At 47.0% G+C, this 21,429-nt stretch overlaps 1 protein-coding gene across 1 annotated transcript; it reads left to right on the top strand.

The window, feature by feature from the left end:
* The first annotated feature begins 2,773 nt into the window (after positions 1-2,773).
* On the top strand, positions 2,774-7,621 carry LOC126045496 (uncharacterized). Its single transcript, XM_049816730.1, has 6 exons — positions 2,774-2,960; positions 3,062-3,121; positions 3,316-3,660; positions 4,411-4,486; positions 5,176-5,262; positions 6,001-7,621. The coding sequence occupies exons 1-6, from the start codon at positions 2,786-2,788 to the stop codon at positions 6,446-6,448; spliced, it is 1,191 nt and encodes a 396-aa protein (XP_049672687.1). The 5' UTR covers positions 2,774-2,785; the 3' UTR covers positions 6,449-7,621.
* Positions 7,622-21,429: the final 13,808 nt, after the last annotated feature.

Below are 21,429 nucleotides of genomic sequence, written 5' to 3'. Positions count from 1 at the left end.
TGAGGACAGATGGGCACGTGGGGCGAGAAGTCTTTCTGACCCCTCAAGCGGAGGCCTGTGTGTACGGTCCTTTTCGTTACGTAGCAGCTAAAAAATGAAGCAGCTGAGATTTAGCTTAACCAGGGAGAGCTCTGGAGGTGGGGGAGAAAGAAATGCACAGTCAGTTTGAAAGATGCTTGAAAGGGAGTAAAACTTGCTGCTGGGCTTCCCTCCGAGGGCAGGTCCAATCTCTTTCTCTCTCTCTTTCCTTTGGTGCTGTGTTACTCCTCTGTGGCCAGAAGGCTGCAGGCATTTCGATTCTCTTCTTCAAGTCCTTGTTTCAAAAAGGGCCCAAAATATGTTTTCTTCTAAGACGCAGCAAAGGGGAAGTGCACAATGCAGCCATCTCTAAGCCTCTCTTCTCCTGTCTCAGGGAGAAAGGAATTCACCAAGCCCTAGAGCCTGACTCACTCGCTGTGTGAGCATGAATTAACCAGGAATGTTCGAGAATTATTCCTGAATAATTCATGAACCTGAATTAATCATGCATTTTCATGAATTATTCATGAATAACTCATGGAAATGCAAGGTTTATTCATGCTCCAAAAAACCCAAGGCTTTTTCTCTTCTCTTCTGCTCTCTCTCCCTGTAAGAAACAGACCTGAAACAAGCTAAGGGGGGGAAAAAAAATGTATATGGAAAAATAACAGGAATAATAATGCTGAAACAAAACGACCAGGAAAAAAAGAAAGCAAAGGGTCTTTTTTTTTTTTTTTTTTTTTTTTTTCCTTTCTTCTTTGCAGTGGGGACGGCAGGTGGGAGCTTTCTAAGCCAGACAAAGAAGACCTGACAAGGAACTGTGGTGAAGGGACAAGCCCAAGGCAAAGAAGTGTCCGGTCACCTCCTCTCCTGGAGCAGCAGCTGAGATCTGGATAGACAGGAGACATTTTGCAAGACTCAACACCTGGAGCAGTGCTAACCAGGCAAGGACCGAGCTCTATTGCTATCAGGATTGTGATATCTTTCTCTCTCTTTCTTTCTCTCTGTGTTTGTGCATTTGTGTAGTTTTGTTGCATTTGTTAAGGTAAATGAGCAACTGGTAAGCGGGGCAGGAGGGAGCAGCAGCAGCGGCGATGAAGATCGGTGTTTTTTCTTTAAATGATACAGAAAGGAAAAACCCTCCAGAGAGCTTTTTGGGGCTGGGGTGGTTTGTCGTTTGGAATACGGAGCTCTTTAAATCAGAGCTGTGTTTCTGGGAGGGAGGGGTCTCAGCTCTGTGTTTATCCCAGTTTCTTGGTCCATAACCTTCCCTGGGCTCAGGAGAGGGCTGGGAGCAGGCGCCTGCTGCAGAGCATCCCGCAGCGGGGAAGGCGATGCAGGGAGCCAGGCAGTTACCACACAGTTAATTTGTACGTGGTGCTTCCTTATAAAAATAAACCCCAGAGCGTGTCTCGGCCAAGAGAAAAGGATCAGAGCGAGCCTGGCTTGAGGCTGTGCCAGCAAGGCAGGCTGGCAAGTCTGCGGAAAGTTATGATTCCTACAAGGAGCTTTGCTGTAGCTGATGATGGTGGGGGGGGGAAGGAGAAAGTTCTCCAGGGCAAACTGAACCTCCCAAGTGAGAGGAACGAAAACCAGGCTTGGCTTTAACGGGGGTGTGGAGGCAAAATGAGAGACTGTAATAAATTGGGTCCTAGCTGCCTTTCTAGGCAGCTTGCCCCTGCTCCTCCTCTCCTTGCCCCAGCTCCGTCCCGTCGGCTTTGGACACCGTGGCTGTTCTCCAGCGTTGCCCAGCACAAGGGCTCAGCCCCAGAACCCTTCTGCCAAATCCTGGCTGGGGTGATGCTCTGTCAGGGTCCTTAGGAGCTCTGGCAGGTGGTCTCTGCTTGGTTTTGTCCCTATTCATGATGTGTTGGTTGAAATCTGGAAAGAAACCCTTCCTAAGCCCAGCAGCCCTTGGCTCCTCAGCTGTCTCTGTGCCTCAGGAGACTTTGAAAGTCACCGCTAGCCCGGTTGTTGTTTGATTGCTGAGCGCTCCCATTCCCCCAGTGATTTAAGCCTGCAGCTCTAAGGGGAGAAAGGGGGTGTCTCAGTGGGCAGAGCAGTGGGCCAGGACCCAGGAGACCAGCTCCTTGCAGTTTTGCTACTTGGCTGCCTTAGATGCATCTTTCACCGGTCTGTGCCTCAGTTTCCCCATGTATAAAACAGGGATAATTTCCTGTCCTCCTTAGGAAAACGTTTTGACGTTTATTGGAGAAAGTAACTGTATGGGCAAAGGAACGATCATTTCCTTGAATACACCTGGGTCTTTTCGAGTCTCTTCCCAGCATTGCCTTGATATCATACAAGATATTTGCCTCTACTGCAGCAAATTGCTGTAGACCCACTAAAGTCAATTAAGCTGCTTCATATGGGCAGGGGAACCAGCCCGTCTCTGCTTGGTGCTCTGCTCAAGGCATCCTGCATGAGAGCTGGTCCTACCCAGCGCCAGGTGACACACGTCATGGCTGGAGCTGCAGTTCCTCTTCAAATTAAGCTGGGGCAGACTAAAGGCACATGGAGCTGTGCCCAGGTCAGTCCCAGGACGACCTCGCAGGGAAGGGGTTTAGGACGAGGCAAACACACAAGGGCAGGAATGGGAAAGGAGAAATAACTGGTAGAAAAGACGCAGGGACAAGTATTTTATATTTGCAGGCTGCACCGCCTCAGCTAAAGCATCGTTTGCTAATCCTCCCAACCACGGGAGAGCACGAAGCCGTGCCGTGCCGCTCCCCTCCTGCTCCCCCTCTGCACCAGGTTGGCAGCCCCGATGTCGGCCAAGCTCTACGTCCTCATCAGCTGGCCCGACGGCAGCCGGGTGATCAACATCGAGAACATCAAGGAGCCCCGCAAGCCCTTCCACCTCTACGCGGTGGGTGAGCAGGTGCTGGCCCGCTGCCCCGGCTTCAGTGGGCTCTACTGGGGGATGGTGGAAGGCATCAGTGGTGAGTGACGCTCTTCTGAGTTGGGCTTTTGTAATTTGGGGCTGCTTGGGAGCAACGTTTAGAGAATGAGTTCAATGCTGAAAAGTCCTCTCTTCCTGCAGAGCATAAAGATATTTTGGAGAAGAAGCTGCTGGAAGATAGACAGCTCCTGGAGAAGTTGAGTGAGTAGGGTCTTTTGAAGATTGCGCATTTCTACCCCTGTTGGGCTTTTGGGGTGGGAGGGTGCTGAGGGCATTGTAGTTCTGTCATAAATTTCACAGTCCTACAATCAGGGTAAAAAGTACTGAAGGGGTGGTGGGAGTTGTAGAATGGGGTTATCAACGTTGCGTATCTTGAGTATTCACCTTGCTTTCAGAAGAAGAACCGGCCGTCCACAGCGTGATGCCACCCCAGCCAAAAAAATCCAGGAAAACCTTCCCAAAATGGACCCCGGGGAATGCATCCAGGAAATACCATGGCGACAGGACTTATCCTGCCAAGCCGCTGCTGAGGGCGGCCGAGGCCAGCCTGCCCCATGATGTTGGCAGCTCCTCCATCATCAAGGAGAGACGTGCCCTGGGCAATGCAGCAGGGACGCCCCGCTCGCTGGCAGGGTCCCCCCACCCAGCCAGCGCCTTCACACCCCCATCCACCTTTGTCACCATGGCCATACCGGGGACTTCCCAGGGTGAAGAGGACGGGGCTGGTCCAGCTACCAGAGGTAATCCTGGCTGTAAATTAGGACATCGGCTTTTAGGTCTCTTCTACCTTGTTCTGAACGGCAGGTTGGGATGGGGACCCGCAGAGCTGCCAGGAGACCTCTGCTTTGCTCCAGGGCTGTCTGTGCTTTCTCCCAGGGCTACAAAGGCTAGAAATGAAATCTTCTGGTCCTTTCCACCTGGGAGATCTCCTCCAGGAGGGCCGTCTAAAGGGAGGTGCCTGTGTGATAGCATATGCTATCTGCTCTACCAGGCACCACCTCTGTCTCCTGCACTAGCAGCTCTATCCCCAGAAGCCAAAAAACAATCTAGCCTGCCTGAATTACTGTGAAATACCCCAAAGCCTTGTGTCTCAATTAGTCAAACCTTCTCAGATTTGTGTATTTCCCTGCTTTTCCATCCACTACTACCTACGTTGAACACACTTCTAAAAATATGCCAGTGCATCATCTACCTGCTGACTAACAGCAGTGTCCAGAGACACATTGGCTCTGCTTGCCTTGCCCACTATGTCTTTTGTGATGGGAACAGAAGCCGCCCTTGAGATACCACCTTTTTCTAATAACAAAATCCCTGTTGTTCAATCCTGGAAAGCAAGTAAGCGAGTCTGGATCACTCTGTTTATGCAAAGCGAATAACGTGTTGCCGTGCAATCTAGCAGGAGCGCTTAGATAATCTGTTCTGGAGACAAAAGGATTCAGGACCTTTTCAACAGCTGGCCTGTTCAGCTTGTCTCCCATCCCTGCCTGTAGATTACGTTGCCCTGCCAATGAAGAGGAAGTCAGATGGCATCTTGTCCCAATGCCAGCAACACATCTTTCTGAACAGGTAACCCTTGAAAGCGCAGTGAGGACCTTGAGTGTTTCACAGCAGATATATATTTATTTCATAGCGTGGGGTCTGTCCAGTCTGTTTCCATGCCCTGGTGGTGCCCACTTGGAACTGGTGTTAACGCAGGCATAAAAACAAAGTGCAGAAGGTGATGGGAGTTTGTGTGGGTACCTCTATACTGCAGAGCAATTGAGTCCCTTGTGCTCTGGAGTCCTGATCCCTCGGTGGGTCAAATGGGAGCCCCCCCAATATCTCTGTGCTGGGGTGTCCTCTGCGTGGAAAGGGGGTGCACAGGTGGTTGTCCACGTGAAGAACCATGTGGTTCGGGGTGGTGAAACACTGGAACGTGTTGTCCAGAGGGGTTGTAGATGCCCCATCCCTGGACACATTCAAGGGCAGGTGGGACGGGGCTCTGAGCAACCTGATCTTGTCGAAGATGTCCCTGTTCCTTGCAGGGGGGTTGGACTAGGTGCCCTTTAAAGGTCCCTTCCAACCCAAACTATTCTATGATTCTAACCATTGCTATTTCTTCTCAGTCCATTTTATTCTTGCTGTAAATGAAAACAGAATTGAATTTGCTTTGAATTCCAACCTTTGAATTACAGATATTTCTCATCAGGAATTAAAGTGAATGTGAACGTGAAGCTTCTTGTGGCAGTGCTTTTTAGCTTGCTTGTTTCTTCCAGCTGTGAAGATCGGAAGCTTGATGCTTTGCAAGAGACAGATGACTTCGAGAGAGTTCAGAAAAATTTTGGTCCTGGTGAAATGGAAAGGTAATTAGCGAAAGAAGGCACTTCTTAAGTTTATTTCCTTTCTCACTACAAGAAAGAGCAGTGAGACCACAGCTGGGTGACAAAATGGTGCAATTTTAGAACCAAGAGCTGCTGAATCTCTATATAATCAGAGCCAAGTGTTTCTTTCTGATTGTAGGGCTTGGAGTTAGAGATGCAAGAAGGCTGCAAAACAGTGCAGAAACCACGAAGTTCTTGCCTATAACAATCAAAATTACATCTATTGTGTTTGAACATGGTTGCGTGTTGCTTGCCTTATTGTCCGTAACTTTGATGACAAGTATTCAGTGAAGAAGTGGCTGCTAAGGACGGTTTTCCTGCAAAGAAAACGGGTGCCAAAAAATCACGTTATAGTACTCGCATTGTCATTTCCCGCGTGTCTGTTGTTTCATACCACAAGTATGTGCCTCCTGGGACTTGCAGGACAGGGCTTGTATCTTTCCTTAAAAATGAAAAGAAAATTGAGCATTAAAGTCTCCACACATGAATGACAAGAAGGGGTTGAGGGTTAAACTCTGAAAATTTCTGAGCTACTGAAAAGTCCAGACCATGTCGTTCTTCTCTCCTGCCTTGCTCATCCCCCAGATGTAGCTGGAAGGGCTGACACTCTGGCAGAGAACTTGTCCTGTCCCTGCTTGCAGGAGACATGTAATCACTGCTCAAGTGGAGGTGAGACCATGGTGTTGTCTTGCCTTTACACAAGTAATTTTAATTTTTCAGGGCGGAGAGGATAGAGCAGCTGGAGAGAATGGTATTGGACCTCCAACAGGACGTTCTCTCTCTGAAGAAGAAGGTGCAGAGACTGGAATCCCTGTCCTTCCAGGAGGAGCCCCACCGGCAACCGTGTGAGGTGGTGGAGCTCTTCAACGGCTACACCAAGGAACAGCTCAAAGAGACCATCCGGTTTGACCAGAAAATCAGCACTGCCTGCAAGACGCTGCTCTACAAGCTCTTCACATCTGACTACATCCAGAGCCACTCCATCACGGGGCGGAGGGGCAATACTTTCCGAGAGGCGAAGCCCATGATGGATGAACGCTGCATCAAAATCATCCGGGTGCTCTTGAAACAGAAGTTTGGCGATCACCTCAGTGACACAGTGATCACGGAGAAGATACAAAACGTGCAGAAAGCCCTGAGGCAGAAGTTTAAGACGGAATGTCTCTGATGCATGGGGACCTTGGTGGCTCTTCCTACCACGCTCGGCGGTGTACCCGAGCAGCTCTCCCAGAAAAGACAAAGCTGATCTGCTGCTCTTCAGCTGATTCCCCACAAGGAGCCAACCCAAGCGAACCGTGCGCTAAACACCACACAAACCTTTCACTGCCAAACCTCTGCCTGCATTAATCGAGCGGGAATTTTGCCCAGCTTGGCTGGGTTTTTGCACATCTGCTAGCATTTTACAAGTTCCTTTCCCTCCGGTCTGTGTGCAAACCTCCCTGCGGGGTGCATGTAATGATCTCTGGGCCTTTTTGATGGACGTGCTCAAAAGCTTGAGGGTTCCTGTTGGGTGCAAGTATGGGTCGGTCAGTCAGCTTTGGTCCACCTTGCGGTGGGTTGGGGAGAAAGATTGGCCCTGGGGCAGGGAGTCCCGCTGCCGCTGGACTTTGTGTCACCCACCACGGCTTCTCTCTGCATGTCTGTGGTTGCCTCCTTCTGCCTGTGGGACAATAATTGCACTCTTTGCTCCCAATGAATGTGTTTTACAATTTTCTGCAGTAACAGAAAAGCAGACTCGTTAAAACAACACCATAAAACATTCAGAGAAAGATAATTTCATTTTCCCCTCTGTTTTATTGTAGCTGTATGGAAGAAGTGTCTTCACTAACAAAAATCTGCTGAACAAGAGAAGAAGTGGTCACCCATGGAAATTACTTAACATTAATCTGGTTTTGAAAGGAAAATTGTTTTCACGAAGAAATCCTGTACATTTTTATGACATAAGGTTGGGGGATGGAGCGCAAAATACGGCCCGCTGTAGGTACACTTTTCCTTCAGACATATTATAAACACAGTCACTATAATTTAAATACAGTGTCTTTAACCTAGTTAAGAAATTGCAGGTACAACCAGGGATTTTGCTGGGTGAGAAGCTATAGAGAAGGGCTAGGAAGACAGGTCTTTTTCCAAATAGTTCAGAGCAGGATTTTGGGTGGGTTAAAAGTGGTTTTAACATTAAAAGAATAAGATGCTGACACCAGTCCACCTAATGGAAGTGCTGTAAAATATCAAGCATTCCCTTTTAAAGAGGCTTCTCAGACAAGAAATTGGTTTTCGAAGTTTAATTTTTAAATTATTCAGGAAAGGAAATGCCAGTTGTTTTGCACTAATGAAAACATTTGGTTTAATTTATATGTTTTGTTGGTTTTCAAATATATTTAATTTCCTCACAGCTACATAAGAAATAATAATCCAAAATAAATGTATTGAAAAACAAGGAGCTGTTTTGAAAAAAAAAAAAAAAAAAAAAAAAGGAAATGTGTTATTTTCAGAATTTTCTTCCCCCTTTTGCCTTTTTTCTACTTGAAAAACAAAATCATTAAAGTAGGGTTAACGCTATGAAGCATTCTGATTTTGGTGGGAGATACGCTTGCCAACGTTTTGGCACTATTCTCATCAGATGTGTTTAACAGTAATGCTAAATTGCTGTAGCCAATAACTAAAGATATTCCTTCTGTTTTCCCAGTGCAAATGGTTTTCCTAACTCTCTATTGTGCGAACATGCCATTGACAATTTCTCACCTCTATGGGCCTTGACTTGAGCAGCAGCTGGAGGGGGTCTGCTGCGATCACTTAGAGCCAAGAGTGCAGCCGGTCCTTGAAAATACACTCAAACTGAGCAGAACTGCCCCAAACCCTCCTCAGTGCAGAAACACTCCCTAAAATACAGCTGCCTTGCCAGAAACACGTTACCTTCCCGCTGCAGGCAAGACCTTGGGTTGGTATCACTGCTCAAGGAAACACCCCAGGAGATGTTTTTGATGTTGACTTATCGAAGAGAGGATTGAGGAGGCACAAACAGCCTTATTCTGCGGGCGCTTGCTTTGGCCTCAGCCCTTGGGGCTTTCGCGCACCTTCCCTGAAGATTCTGCTTCTCCTTTCCCCAGCGACGTTGCAGCCAGCGGCACGGCAGCGGGGAGGGATGGAGAGGACGGGTGCCTCACACCCACCCCGGTGAGGGACCACCGTCACCACCTGCGTGGCCAAAACTGCGTCCAAACCGTTTCCCTGGGTGCACGTTTTTGCCTTAATCTTCCCTCCCAGTGCTTCATCGGATCCCTTGCCAAGCTGCAGCCTCATGAAAGCCAGCTCACAAATGTTATTTATTAAAATACGTGCTGCTGCCGCTGCCCTGCCTCACTGAGCCCCCTCCGAGGAGCTGCAGATCATTACTGCAAAAGGAGGAAGAAAAAAAGACCGAGAGGACGGACTTGCTGCAGGGAGCCGTGGCTCCCAAAACGAGCCGTCTCTAATCAGCTCCTCGGGAAGCAGATGAGCAGAGTGACCTTTCTGCTTGAAAGCCCTTTGGTGGCTCCGTCGGAGGTAAACTTCACAGCCTAACACGCTTTCTGAGACTCAGCAAGCGCCTTCCAGATGTGGAGCCAGCGGCGTGGGCTGATGGATGCTTCCCGGCTCCGTGCACAGCATAGCCACGGCATTAACGAGCCGACGCTCAGATGGGCCCTTCTCGGCCATAAAAGTTGTCCTTAGCTGCTCTCGAAGGCTTTGATATGGTGGAGAGGGCTGAAGAAAGGCAACGCGGGCGGCTTTTCGTTAAACTTCATTTTTTAAGGTATTTGTGAACTGGAGGCAGCATTTCTAGGCTAATTGGGAGCACTCACAGACACCGACGATCAAACGTCACCATGAGGATGCCGATGCTCTCGCCTCCGTGAACTCCAGCTCTGGCTAATCAGCCTCGAGAGAGAAGATCATACAGCGCTGAGATGTGGCATCCCTTCGGGGATGAAGGAGTCGGGGAAGATAGAGGAGGAGGAGGAGCGTTTATGCCAGAACCACTTCACTTGGGGCTGTTCAAAGCCCGTGTCTCTCTTTAAGTGACGAAGGGCAGCTCCGCTGAATTGCATTAACCTCCCACTTTAAAAGAATTGCTGGGAGAAGCTGGACAGGTCTTTCCGTGGAGCTGAATCACTCAGTTGAACCCACAGCATCTTGTTAAGAACAACGCTCCTGTTCAGCTTCTGGGCCGCCTGGATGCAGGAGAAATGTGGGCAGCAAAAACTCCAGTCAAAACTCAGGGTGGTCTTCAAGGAGGTTTTGCGCTTGGTTCAAAAGCAAGCAGAAGTGGGACTTGGCAACCTTTGCGAATGTAGGATGGGCATGAAACGTCCAGTACTCTCTCCTTTCAGCAGGAACCAGAGCAGCAATGCTGTCCTCAGGAGTTTGCACCATTCAACCAGGGTGTGCAGCAACTGAGCGGGGACCTTACAGGGCTCTGGGGCTCTCTGAGGGTCCTTGGTGCCCAGCACCTCCAAAACACTGCACTGGGGCACTGCCACCTCCCACCCCCCGTGTGGTTACACCTCTTTAGTTTCCTTAGGAACCAGCTGAAAGCTGTGTGTTGCACGGTGGCAGCAATGCTGCCAGCAATACACAAGTTTTTCAGGGAAAAATGGGAGCCTTCCCAGCCTTTACACTTCAGCTGGACCAAAGCATGAGGCTTCTATAATTTTCAGTTGCAGAGGTGCTGCTGCCGGGACTGCTGACTTCATGTGGGGAAAAGAACCAGCCAAAACAAGAGGAAAATTCTCTGGTGTTTAACCCCATTTATTTCCTTGACTCTGCCAGGGGGATTCCAGCACCCAGATTTTAATTTGCCCGTTTCTTGGCTTTTAAGAAACACAGACGGCTAAGTCTCTCAATGGCTGCAGGGTGCGCATCCCCGAGAAACTGTAAGGCGTTAGTTTAACGAAAACACGCAAACTGTGAGTACCAGCTAAAGGAATAATCTTAAAACGTAACTAAATCCCTTCTTGGGTTTTAATCAAGGCTCACAAAGCCTGGCTGCCTTTACATGAGTCCCAGGCAGCCGCTGATGAGGCTGTGTGATGCTCCGAGCTTTCTGGACACGCTTGGAAAAACCTTCTGATGCAGAATTAAGTGGTGTAGCGGGTGGTGGAAGGGTCTCGTGCTTGTGGCTTCATCTGGTTTTGAGATGCTCCATCACACAGCTGGAGGAACAGGGATGCGACCTATAGGGAGCTCAGCTGGGGGGTCAGGGAAATATTAAAAGGACAAGCCTTGGTCTGTGTGAGCTTGAAGCTGTGTGCCATCTCCTGCTGGCATTCAACATGCAAATACTCGGTGTCATGAGAAGATTATTTTTTTTGTTGTTGTTCTGGTAAGTCTTTCTCTTATTTGGCTTCAAAAAGACAGTGAAGGAGAGAAAATGCATCTAGAGATGTGGCCCCAGAGCTATATATGTGTACTATATTTGCACTTCTGGAATATTTTTTGACAAAAGTAATATTTTTTTATCATTTTACATTTTTCTTGAAAGCATCCCTGCATATTTTTTTGAGAGTGCGTACACATACGTGATAGGTGTGAGACTATATCAGATTTTATAACTTTAAGCAATCTTTCATGTCTCTGCTTCAGTCACATATTCATTACGCATAATCTTTACCAGTTTTTCTCTGTCTGCAGTACATGATCACATTATTCTGACTCATATCTCTCTATCTCCCCCATCTATTCAGAGTCAAATGGAACTGGGGAGATCGTTATTAAAACACAGCAAGCATAGAAATAAAATTAACCATAGAACCAGTTCTCTGTGTGCTGAATACACTGAGGAAATAAAAGGGTCTTCCACTTCTAATAAAATCTGGATATGAATTGCCTCATAAGAGCTTAAATGAATTACAGCCCGAGGCCAAAAAGAGAGAGCTTCGAGCCTGCTGACTGCAGGATGGCTGTTCTTGGTGCCTTGATGTGCAGCACATCGAAACATGCCGTGAAAGCTTCAGAACCAGGCGTGAGGTTCTGCTCAGAAGGTGAGCTTCAGCACTTGCCGAAGCACTTGAGTCACAGGTCCGCAGGTGGTTGAAGCCTCTCCCAATGAAATATTAATCTCACTGAGGTTGCTGGAGCTCTGCCTGCTACCTCCTGAGGGCTCAACCATCGCTTGGGTTCTTGCCCAAGTCCCTTGATGGTGGAGGAAGGTCCCTGCAGAGGAGCACGGGCTTCTCAACCCCGTGCTTGCCCCGCTCCAATCCTCCCAGGGGCCCAGGAAGGATCTGGGCTACGGACATAGTTTCTCAGCTTCTTCGTCTCGATGCCAGAAGATGAGGGACGGTGAAGAACATGCTTTGATTCATCTTCCTTGTAAAGCCCCCGTGTCCCCTTGTCAACAGCACATACCTGCTGTCCCAGGACATCTCGCTCCTTGTGAGATGCAGTTTGGAGACATCCTTTCTTTTAATCATATGTTTTACTGGGTGAGGTTTTTTGTTTGGCACAGGGAAGTAGCTGGAGCGAAGGGGACGGTGTGCTTAACTCAATAATGGAGAAATTAGCACCCCACAAAGCCTAGGACTGCGTGGTGCTTATTGATTGCTTCTCTTACATATGAGCAGTGTAGCCCAGAGCGTCAGGCATCTGAGGGAAGAGGAGACTACAGAACCGATGTACTCCTGGTAATGAATAATCGTTAAACTCCAAAGGAGTTTATTATTATTACTATTAATTCTAGTTCTACCGTGCCCAGAGACATGGAAGGTGGAGATAGATGAGTTTGTGACCTACATATTACAGGCTAGATTTTATTCTGGTAATATGAGAAAATCGATCATTTCTTAAGTGAGAAGACTGATAAAATCACTGACTTCAGAGGAGCAACATCATTGCTATTATATGTTCAACAAGCCCACTGGAATGGAGCTGGAGAAGGGTCGAATCCTTCTGCTGTATATCTTAAATTCAGTTTGCCCCATTGCCAGGAGGCAGGAGGAAAGCGTTTAACACCGTCCAGTGTTCACGCCTTTGCTTGTGGGCAGGATTTCCCCTTCGTGCTAACCTGTTCCTGTGTGGGTTGGACATCTCATCCCATTTGTTGTCCCTCCGAGATTTTTCATACCCTGAAGTCAGAAGAAATGGCCAAAAGTGAAAGAAAGCTATAGAAAGCCCCCTCCAGCCATAGCACGGGTGGGCCAACAGTCAGAGGTTTAATATTGTTCCTTTAAAGTGGTTTGGACCAAGAGTAAAATACTGTCACGATGTGGGAACCCTGCTCTTCTTCACACTCCCAAAATTACTCGAGCATGTTCCTTTGTAACTCACTATGTTACAGAAATGCCCCGAGCAAGAGGACTCATTCCTCCTCTGGAAGATAAAAAGCAAAACTAGCTATAAAACACCCACAAAAAAATGTCTGCCTTAATTTGCCCAGGCCAAATGGGGGCTGCAAAGAGGTCTCTGCTTTTTGGGTCTTTGTGCAGCATATTTCCTAATTCTCTCTTGAGCTGAACCAAGAACAAGTCGGGGTTGCTTTCTGCAGAAGTACTGCCTTTCTGTTTGGAGGCGTTTCTGTATTTCTTGGCTCAGAGTGGAAGAAACGATTATCAATGTATTCATGACCCTTCCAATGAGACCATTAGGGTGAAAAATGAAATCAGTCAGTTTAATGGGTTTTATTGGTAGAAGAATTTTACAGCTTATTGTAGTCTTGCTGTTAATTCAACTAATTCCTATTTATATAATACACACAGCTGGTTTAGTTTATACTCTGAGGAATGGGCTAGGAACATTTATTTTCAGGAGGGAAAGCCATTCCTGTGAGACCCAGCAGCCCCAGGGGCAGACCTGCTTTCTGGTGAACGATTTGAAAGCTGAGAGTGTCTGCCCTGTATTTTTTCCTGTAATTTCTGCAGGCCATGACTCGCTCTCTTGCGCTTGCACAACTTAGAGGGTTGCATTTACAAGGTCACTCGAGAGCCAGCAATACAAACCAGAGTAAGGTGGGCATTTCCGAAGCACTGAAACGGGGTAGGGACTGAACAGCACTGTCGTCTTGGAAAAATAACCCACTAACCCTGCCTGCCCCTGCAAAACCGTATCATAAATCTGGAGTAATCTTTGATGACAAATGGCCTGGAAAGTGGGAAAAGAGAAAGCTCATGTTCTCTTGTGAGAAGAAAGACAGGTTAATTCTTAATTAGGAAAGGCAGCAAATGGAGGCACTTCCAGCTGCACGGACATTATCTTGACATTGCCTGTTAAAGTTAAATGCCTAACAATGACAGTGAATTAGCTACAGAATGTGTTTTACTGTGTTTTGTGGTCCCTAGGGCCAACACGTCAGAAACTTTTAAAGAGAATAAAAACATAGGAGGGGAGGCTTCCATACAGGCTCGTTTTGAATTTGTAATCCCTGGTTATTAAGAATATCGCGCAGCCAAAAAAATCACACATGAAACCCATATGGTACAGGTTAAGCTTCACCGTGTTCTGTCTTTATAAATAAAAACATGGACAAGTGGATGGGTCCCCAAATGACAGACAGAAACATACCTGAGCACAGGAACTGTTTTTTCATTTTCTAGGCTGAAAACTGAGATGATGTATTTGGTAAGCTGCTGAGCTGTCAGCTCTTCCCATCTGTTTCACAAGATGTCAGCGCAAGGTCCGATTTTCATTGCTGAAGTCACTGTGAGTTTTGCTCAATACCTTCAACCGTCAGAAGTTCAGATCCAAGAAAAAAAAGTTATCAGAACTCAGCAGGATTCAATTTTCAGTGCCTGGATTTCAATTTGACAACAACAATCCGTAGGAAAAATGCAAATATGATTCTTCCCGCAGACAGAAATGAGAGGGTGCTGAGAGCTCTCGTGTTGTTTGATCATTTTAAAGCCTTTCCTGCAGAAAGTGAATTGGTGAGATTCTGCTTGAAATGTGCTGGATGCATTTGCAGGCAAAGAGGTAAGATGAGTAAACCTTCGTCAGCTTGGAATAACCTCCGCACAGACCTTCATGTTTATCCACTTAAATACAAGGGCAAGATTTTTTCTGGCTCGTTTGTGGATTCAGCTTGTGTACTTCTTGTTTAGCGATCCACTTCACCACGGAAAAAAGAATCAGAGAGGTTTTAGCGCTTTCCCCTACCCCAGCCTTTTCTGTCTTGTAATGTTAATGAGTGATAACGCTTCATGATTTTTTTCACAGGCTAGTGCTGCTGAAAATTGCTTTGGTGGATTGGGACTCTTCTTCACTGGGTATATCAAGAGCTTTCTCCAAAGCAGAGGAATAAAGACCAAGGATATGTTGTGGGTAGAAATCCTATAATGGTCTGGCCTTTATCTTGTCTCAGAATCGGCTTTTAAAGCGTGGGTCCTCTCCTCCCTTGCCGGGCACGTTAGGGATGAGCAGCCCAGCTCGCTCCCTCCCTCTCTTGCCCAGTGCACCGTAACTCACACATCTGAAAATCAACACTTTCCATCCAAATTGAGGAGTTGTTGGGAACTGGGCAAAGCTTTTGCTTTTCGTGATTAACTAAGCTTCAATCTATAAAATAAAAGGCTCAAGAGTACATTAGCTGGGGTGAAATTAGTTGTGAAAAGAGGCTGGGGCAGCTCTATGGCTCCATCCCTGCAACCTCCTCACTGCCGCTGCGAGCGTGTCGGGGAGGGCTCTCCGGGATTTGGGTAAGTAATATTTCTTTTGAAGTGGTGATAGCTGAGGCATTAACGCAGCCAGGAGAAATGGGAAGGACTCTCTGATGTACCAAATAATTTATCTAATGTGAGTCTGCGCAGAGCAAATCCCAGCCTCTCCTCAAGGCTCTAGTAAAGAAGACGTTTTGTATGCGGCAGAGTTATCCCCAGCACGTGCGTCACTGTGGCAGGGAGCCGATGGCCAGAGCCTGTGCGGGGGGACGAGGGAAGATAAGTTCTGAAATCCTCTTGTCTTTCAATACAAAACCATTAAGTCCTCCACGCATCCCCTTCTTGCTGCCGCAGCGTCGCCACGTGCATACATACATACGGACACTGGGATTTCTTCCCCAGAACCTTTGGCTTCTTTCACTTGCTTCAAGTTCCCAGCTTTTGTATCCCCATGGGGGACTGGAGATAGGAGTCCCTGCACAAGTGACACTCCATGGCCAGAGTCAAACCCACCGGGACAACCGCTGTCCCGTAAGTGCTATCGAAGCGGTGAGAAACAGAGGTGGCATCACTGAGCGCTGACTTTTTTGCCTTCCCACTTTGGCACTGAGAAAATGCTTTTGGCCTCTTCTGTCCTTCAGTGCTTCCCGAGGGGGCTGGACGCAGGTGTTTCACACAGCACTGCAAAAACTATCTAATACGTGGGCGAAGTGTAATATCTTCACTGTCGATGTCCATTTGGAAGGACGTTTTAAAGCAGCTTTATCCCAAACTTGCGGAGGTACTGGCAAGGGATTTCTAGACTCTCAGTGTACCGTTTCTGAAGAAAATATAATAATATCTCTGGATATTAAATAGCCTTTAAGGGAACAGGAGCAGCTGCAAGATGTTTTTGTAGACCAAAGGTGCAGCTCTGGCAGCACTAAATCTGAAAAGTCAACGAGCAGATTAAACAGTACAGTTTAGCTCTTAGAGCTGAGATATCCAGCCTGAGGCTTTCCACTGAAATAGGTTATGAGAGACCGTAATTGAAAGGAAATCTGATATTTCTAAATCTCACAAGGTTTGGAAGCTGCGGGTGAACAGACTGGGTGATGCTGTGCATATGTTGGTGTGTGAGTGTCCATCCTACGATGAACCACTTAACCTTTCTTGTAAGCATCCACAGATCATCCTGTTCGGTATTACCATAGTAATCAGCACTGGCTTGCATCAAAATCTAGAATAAGCTCATTAATTATTTATTACATCTACTTTGCTTTACTTTGCCCTTTTTTTCTGTGTGGAGAAGGCTGAATGTGTGTCTGGTTTGGGTTTTTTGATCACTATTTTTTTATCTCATGCAGTGAGTTCTTACATGCTACAGGTGACCAGCTTTTACATCCTGACTTGGAAGCGTCTCTCCTGCATCATCTTCTACCAGATTTGAAGTCTGGCCTCGGTCAGCACTATCTAAGGTTCAGTTCAGCCTCTGAATATTGAAATACTCTCACCAAGGTTTGGGGGTTTCTGTGGCGTGTCCCATCCCTGCTGTGCAGACTGTGTTTAACAGAGTGGATTCCAGCACTTCTTGCCCACAGTGGTTTTGGATGCCACGTAGCCCTGCACGCTGCAGTGGCGTGTGTCGAAGGGGGATGGATTTGTAGATGAGAAAGCACAGCTATGAACCGAAGAGAAAGAGCTGGAATCAGAGCCCAGTGGCTGATAGAGCTGCGGGCTGCCAGCTGGACAGGAGATCAATGGAGAGATACACCACAATAATTTTATAAAGAATGGAGATATGTGTTGCACGTGCAAATACGATTGGAAATGTCACTGCAAACCCATTCTTCAGGAAAAGGGCAGGGCAACAGCGAGCACTCTCCTTTTTCATCCACCCAGCATAGAACAGATTTTGCTGAAGGTGCCAACCTTTTTTCTCAGAAAACATTTGACGACTTCTTTCTTCCCTGGACATAAATGCATCTGTTTTCTTCCGTTATTCAGAAAAAAAATGAGGAAACAAACCCTTATTTATTCCCACTGTTCAACTTTGATAAAACTATAGCTTAGAAAACTCTACATATTAATAGTGTGAATCACTTAAGTGAGGTACATTATGTTTTCAATTTCCATGATGCTTTTAGTGTAGGCAACTTATCAGGGGCTGCTGTTTAATCTGTTGTAGCAATCTTGAACATTAAAGCCAGGTTATTTCACAAAGGGATGTATTCCTTTCACTGGGGAGGTTAATATCACCCATGATTATATTTGACATTTGGGCCTGGCTTATTATTTTTCATACTGTGAATGAGCGTAACTACCCACTCTTCGCATGAACAGTGTTTGAAGTGGGTACATTTCAAATATCTGCACACATCCATAAGTGTCATCCTAACAGCCTCATCACTGTAAATAAGAAAAGACAATTTAATGAACAAAATGGGGAGGGTGAATTCAGGAAATGAAATTTTCTCTAGTGGGTAAGCAAGCAAAGGATAAATATCGTTGTTGTGCGTGCCTGCTGAAGAAAATGCAAAATGGTAGCAGGTGCTGTGCTCCTTGGAGGAGCATCTCCAGAGAATCGTCACTCGAAAGCATCCCTGAACAAATGCTACTGAAATACAGCTGATGTGCAGCCGGGCCTCCCAGCTTCTTGCAGAGATTCCTTTCATAATACAACCCACAACATGGCTTAGAGGTCTGCTCTCACCAAGGAACAGGGATGCATCTGAAGAGACAGGTCCAGAAGCTGATGTCTCAGACTGAGCAACACTTCATGTCTTTCAGAGCCAATGGACTCCGGCTGGCTGTCAGCGCAGGGCTGCTTGAGTTTAAGCCTAAAAGAACTCTTCAGAGCTGAAGACGGGAAAATTCACCTTGAATCTCAGTGCTGGCCTGGTGAAGACGGTAAATCTCAGTTAGGGTAAGTGCCTTTCATTTAGCAGTCAAGGAAGCCTGTGTCATGGACATCAGTGACTCATCCGTGTCTCTACATGAATAGATCTGCCAACTTCAGCTCTTAATTCTCAATTTGAACCCCACTTGCTCCCTTTTGTCTTTGGTAAGAACAGGCTGTTGGAGGCGAAGCTCTAGGCACCGTTCTTGGACACGAATAACTTGGGGAACTTACTGCCACAAGATCTTGGCAAGACTTAGAGCTGAGCAAGATCTTAATGAAACCAAGGCTTTTCTACTTGAAACGTTAGCTCCTTGGTCTCGTTGCTGTCACTAACTGTTTGCAATGTGTGGAAGCCAACAGGGCCTTGATGTAGCCTTTGGATGTTGGGTTTTTGTTTGGTTGGGTTTTTTTTGATCACCGCTGTCCTATTTCTGGCTTTGTTTGTTCAGCCTTAGAGCCTTAGTTATGTCTTAATGAACTATGAAAACAGAGCAGTGGACTGAAAGGGAAGAATAGGACATGAGGAACAGCAGTTCAGGAGAGGGAAAGAGTAAGTGGAATTAAATTACGGCCAATTTCTGAGGCACGACAGTGCATTAGTGGATTTCACGGAGGATTCAAACAACTGATCTTGAAAAAATTCTCTTCCCAAAATTCCATGTCATCAAACATCATTTCCACAGTCCTTTCCTTTGATTTATTTTCAAAGCTAACCGATAATGCTCCCATAATGTCTTCTGCCTTTGTCTTTTATCCGTTCCTAACACTGTGACTATAGTGGAGGAAAAGACCCCAAACAGCAACAGCAGCAAGCCTACCCTTCATTTAATGCAGTGAAGGTAATTTGAGACAAATGGGACTCTGTAGGACTACAACATCAGACCTAAGCAGCCAACAAAAGAAAGATTACCCAGTTTCCAGGCTCTCTGAGCACTGCCTGGCTAAGGACACCAACACGTGGGATGAGAGCCAACTGCCCTTTGCTACCTAGCATAGCCCAGTGCTCCTTGGGGACACTGTTGGATAACAGAGGCTCTCCTGCAAGTGGAAGCTCTACTTGACAAATCTGAGTCGAGCTAATCAAAATGTAGAGCTTCATCAAAATGAAGCCATTTGCATTAATTGCAAAACTCTCTGAACTCGACAGGGCTAGGATTTCAGCCTGAAATTCCCCTATTGCTCTCAGGTATCTATCAATACAGTCACAGTCATAGAAAATGGGTCTGGGAGAGGGCATCAGGATGTCACAAAAATCCGCTCCTCCATCTACCTATATTTGATCTACCATCTCCTACCCTGTTTTCACAAATCTCATAAACTTGGAGACTTCAGTGTTCCCCACACATTTGGCTGCAGTGTCCTCACTACCAGGGAGGTTTCTCCAATACCTAACTCCTACCTAGGATGGGTTAGGCGAGCTCCAGAGATGAGTTCAGGGTACAGATAACCTTGCCTGTCATTTCAGAAGTGGTCGAGTGGAATATTTTATGTTTTACGTGACATACCTTTGGGCTACCTGATGGCTTTCTATGCATCGGCCCAAAATTTCTAAATACACCTGTTTTCACCTGTGACGCAGCACTGCTTAAACAGAGCTGCTCGTGGAGGAGACCAGCTCCAGCCAGGAGAAGCTCCCTTGTGAAACGCACCTCTGGACCCCCTCTCCCATCCTCCTTGTTCCCAAACACATGTGCTGCTGCGTTCAGACCCGGTTCCAATGGGGATTGCTGTACTTATATTGTGGGGTTTTTTATGACTGCAATTTTGTTTAACATTGCCCCTGAAGATCTCTGTAGTGTTTTTCAGAGCTCCAAGTACAAGAGCTCCTTGAATCTTTCCCCTAAGTGTTCCTACTGCTCTCAGGAAAGAATATTAGAAGAGTGTGGTCCTGACTTCCACTCTCTCATTTGGAGACTGTGATTCATGTTTTATAGCATCCTGCTCCCATTACCGCCAGCTCTGCTTTCCTGGGGTTTGTTCTGCAGCATCTCATACCACAGGAGGACTAATGAGTTTTTATGTCCCATGGGTCTGTATCCTTTATTCCCATATCAGTCCCCTTTTATTTCAGTAACCTTGATCCTGTCCAGACGAGGCAGGGCAGCGGAAGGGCTGCTCTCCGGCTGCACGGATGCTGTGCGTCAGCAGCACGTTGCCGACAGAACATGCAAGGGATGAAGTTTTCTAGTTTGTGTCATTTCCTTTACTTAGGCCATATTTTTCACAAAATTTATATTTGAGACCCTTCCTTCCTTTCTTCTAGCCATCATTCCACCCATAACTGAATGATTTTAAACATTGGTAGTGAATTGGACATGAGAAGCAACTGGATCAACCAGCACAGTTGCAGAAACCTCATCTCCTTTGGAAACCAGGATAAAAATCCAGCTGCGAGGATTTTGAAAGTCCAGGGAGGGGATTCACTGGCAAACGATGCTACAAATAATTCCTACCAGGGGATGCTTGTGAATGCCATTTGATTAGAGCTCGTCAGTCTTGGGGGGTGGAACAGCTGGGCTTGTTAATGAAAATGCCTTTTCTATCAACATGCAACTATTTTGCAAGGCAGGATTATTTTAAACAAAATAATTATTTGCGAAAAAAAGGAAAAGATTTCTTTATTACCACAACATCTGATTGTGATATTAGGGAGTGGAATGTCATTTCAAATGGACTTTTCAGAAGGAAACTGGTTATTTATAGGCATACTTTGTAAAAAGAGGCCAGAACAATTGTCTGAATTGAAGAGAAACTCATTAATTTTTTTCTCTCCCTTTCTCCTGCCGGGGCAGGCAGCTGCTCTCGGGCTGTGCTCAGCGTGGACCTCTCTGCAGACTAGCAGTGCCATCGCACTGGTTGCAGGCGACGCAGATGAAAGCTGCCATCACTCTCCTCGGCAAGGACCGTCCCCACGGGGACTGAGCCCTCCAGCCTCAAAGGCAAGGATGGGACTTTCCTGGGAGGTGGCAAAACCATCAGCTGGATGAGGCCATTATTTCATTTCAAACATACTTGGTTAGAGGTGGAGACTCCTGAGGTGGTAGAGAATTAGGAACATCTGAGAGTCTCTGATGCTGGCGACTTCCCTGGGTTTCTGTGCTCGAGCTGGGAGGCTGAGGTTTCCATCTCGGGGGTCCAACACAGGAGCTTTCCCCCATTCATCTCCAGGTGGTGTCACTAGCAAACCCTGCCGTGACCCGTCGCTCCTGCTGCGAGGGTGAGCTGTGTTCCCCCAAATCCGTGCTGTGTCCGGCGCTGCGGGACCGCAGCCTCCTCCTCGGGCATCCTGCCCGCTGCTGGTCCCGAAGCAAGTTGCGATTTTTCTAAGAGATTTGGCGAGCTTCGCAATAGTCATGGGCTGAGTTACTGAGAGGCTGAGCTCTGCTTGACTGAGCCTTCCGTATTCTGGGAAATGAGATAAACGCTGGCACCGGCTTTGCATTGCTAACGAGCACACAGTAAATGAGCTGGCATCCCGTGCAACAGGCACTGATGATGCGCTAACGCTGACTGGTTTTGCGTGGCAAGAACTGGGATCAGAGCAGGGATAACTGGGATCAGTTTTACCGAACATCTCTCCCGCATGAAACCTGTCGGGCGTGGTGATGGAGTGGGACATCACCCTCACCTTCACTTCTGAGG

This window comes from Accipiter gentilis, chromosome 14 (assembly GCF_929443795.1).
Source record: "Accipiter gentilis chromosome 14, bAccGen1.1, whole genome shotgun sequence".
Taxonomy (NCBI): Eukaryota; Metazoa; Chordata; class Aves; order Accipitriformes; family Accipitridae; genus Astur; species Astur gentilis.
Note: the sequence above shows the minus strand (reverse complement) of the source record. Positions and strands in the feature narration are given on the sequence as shown.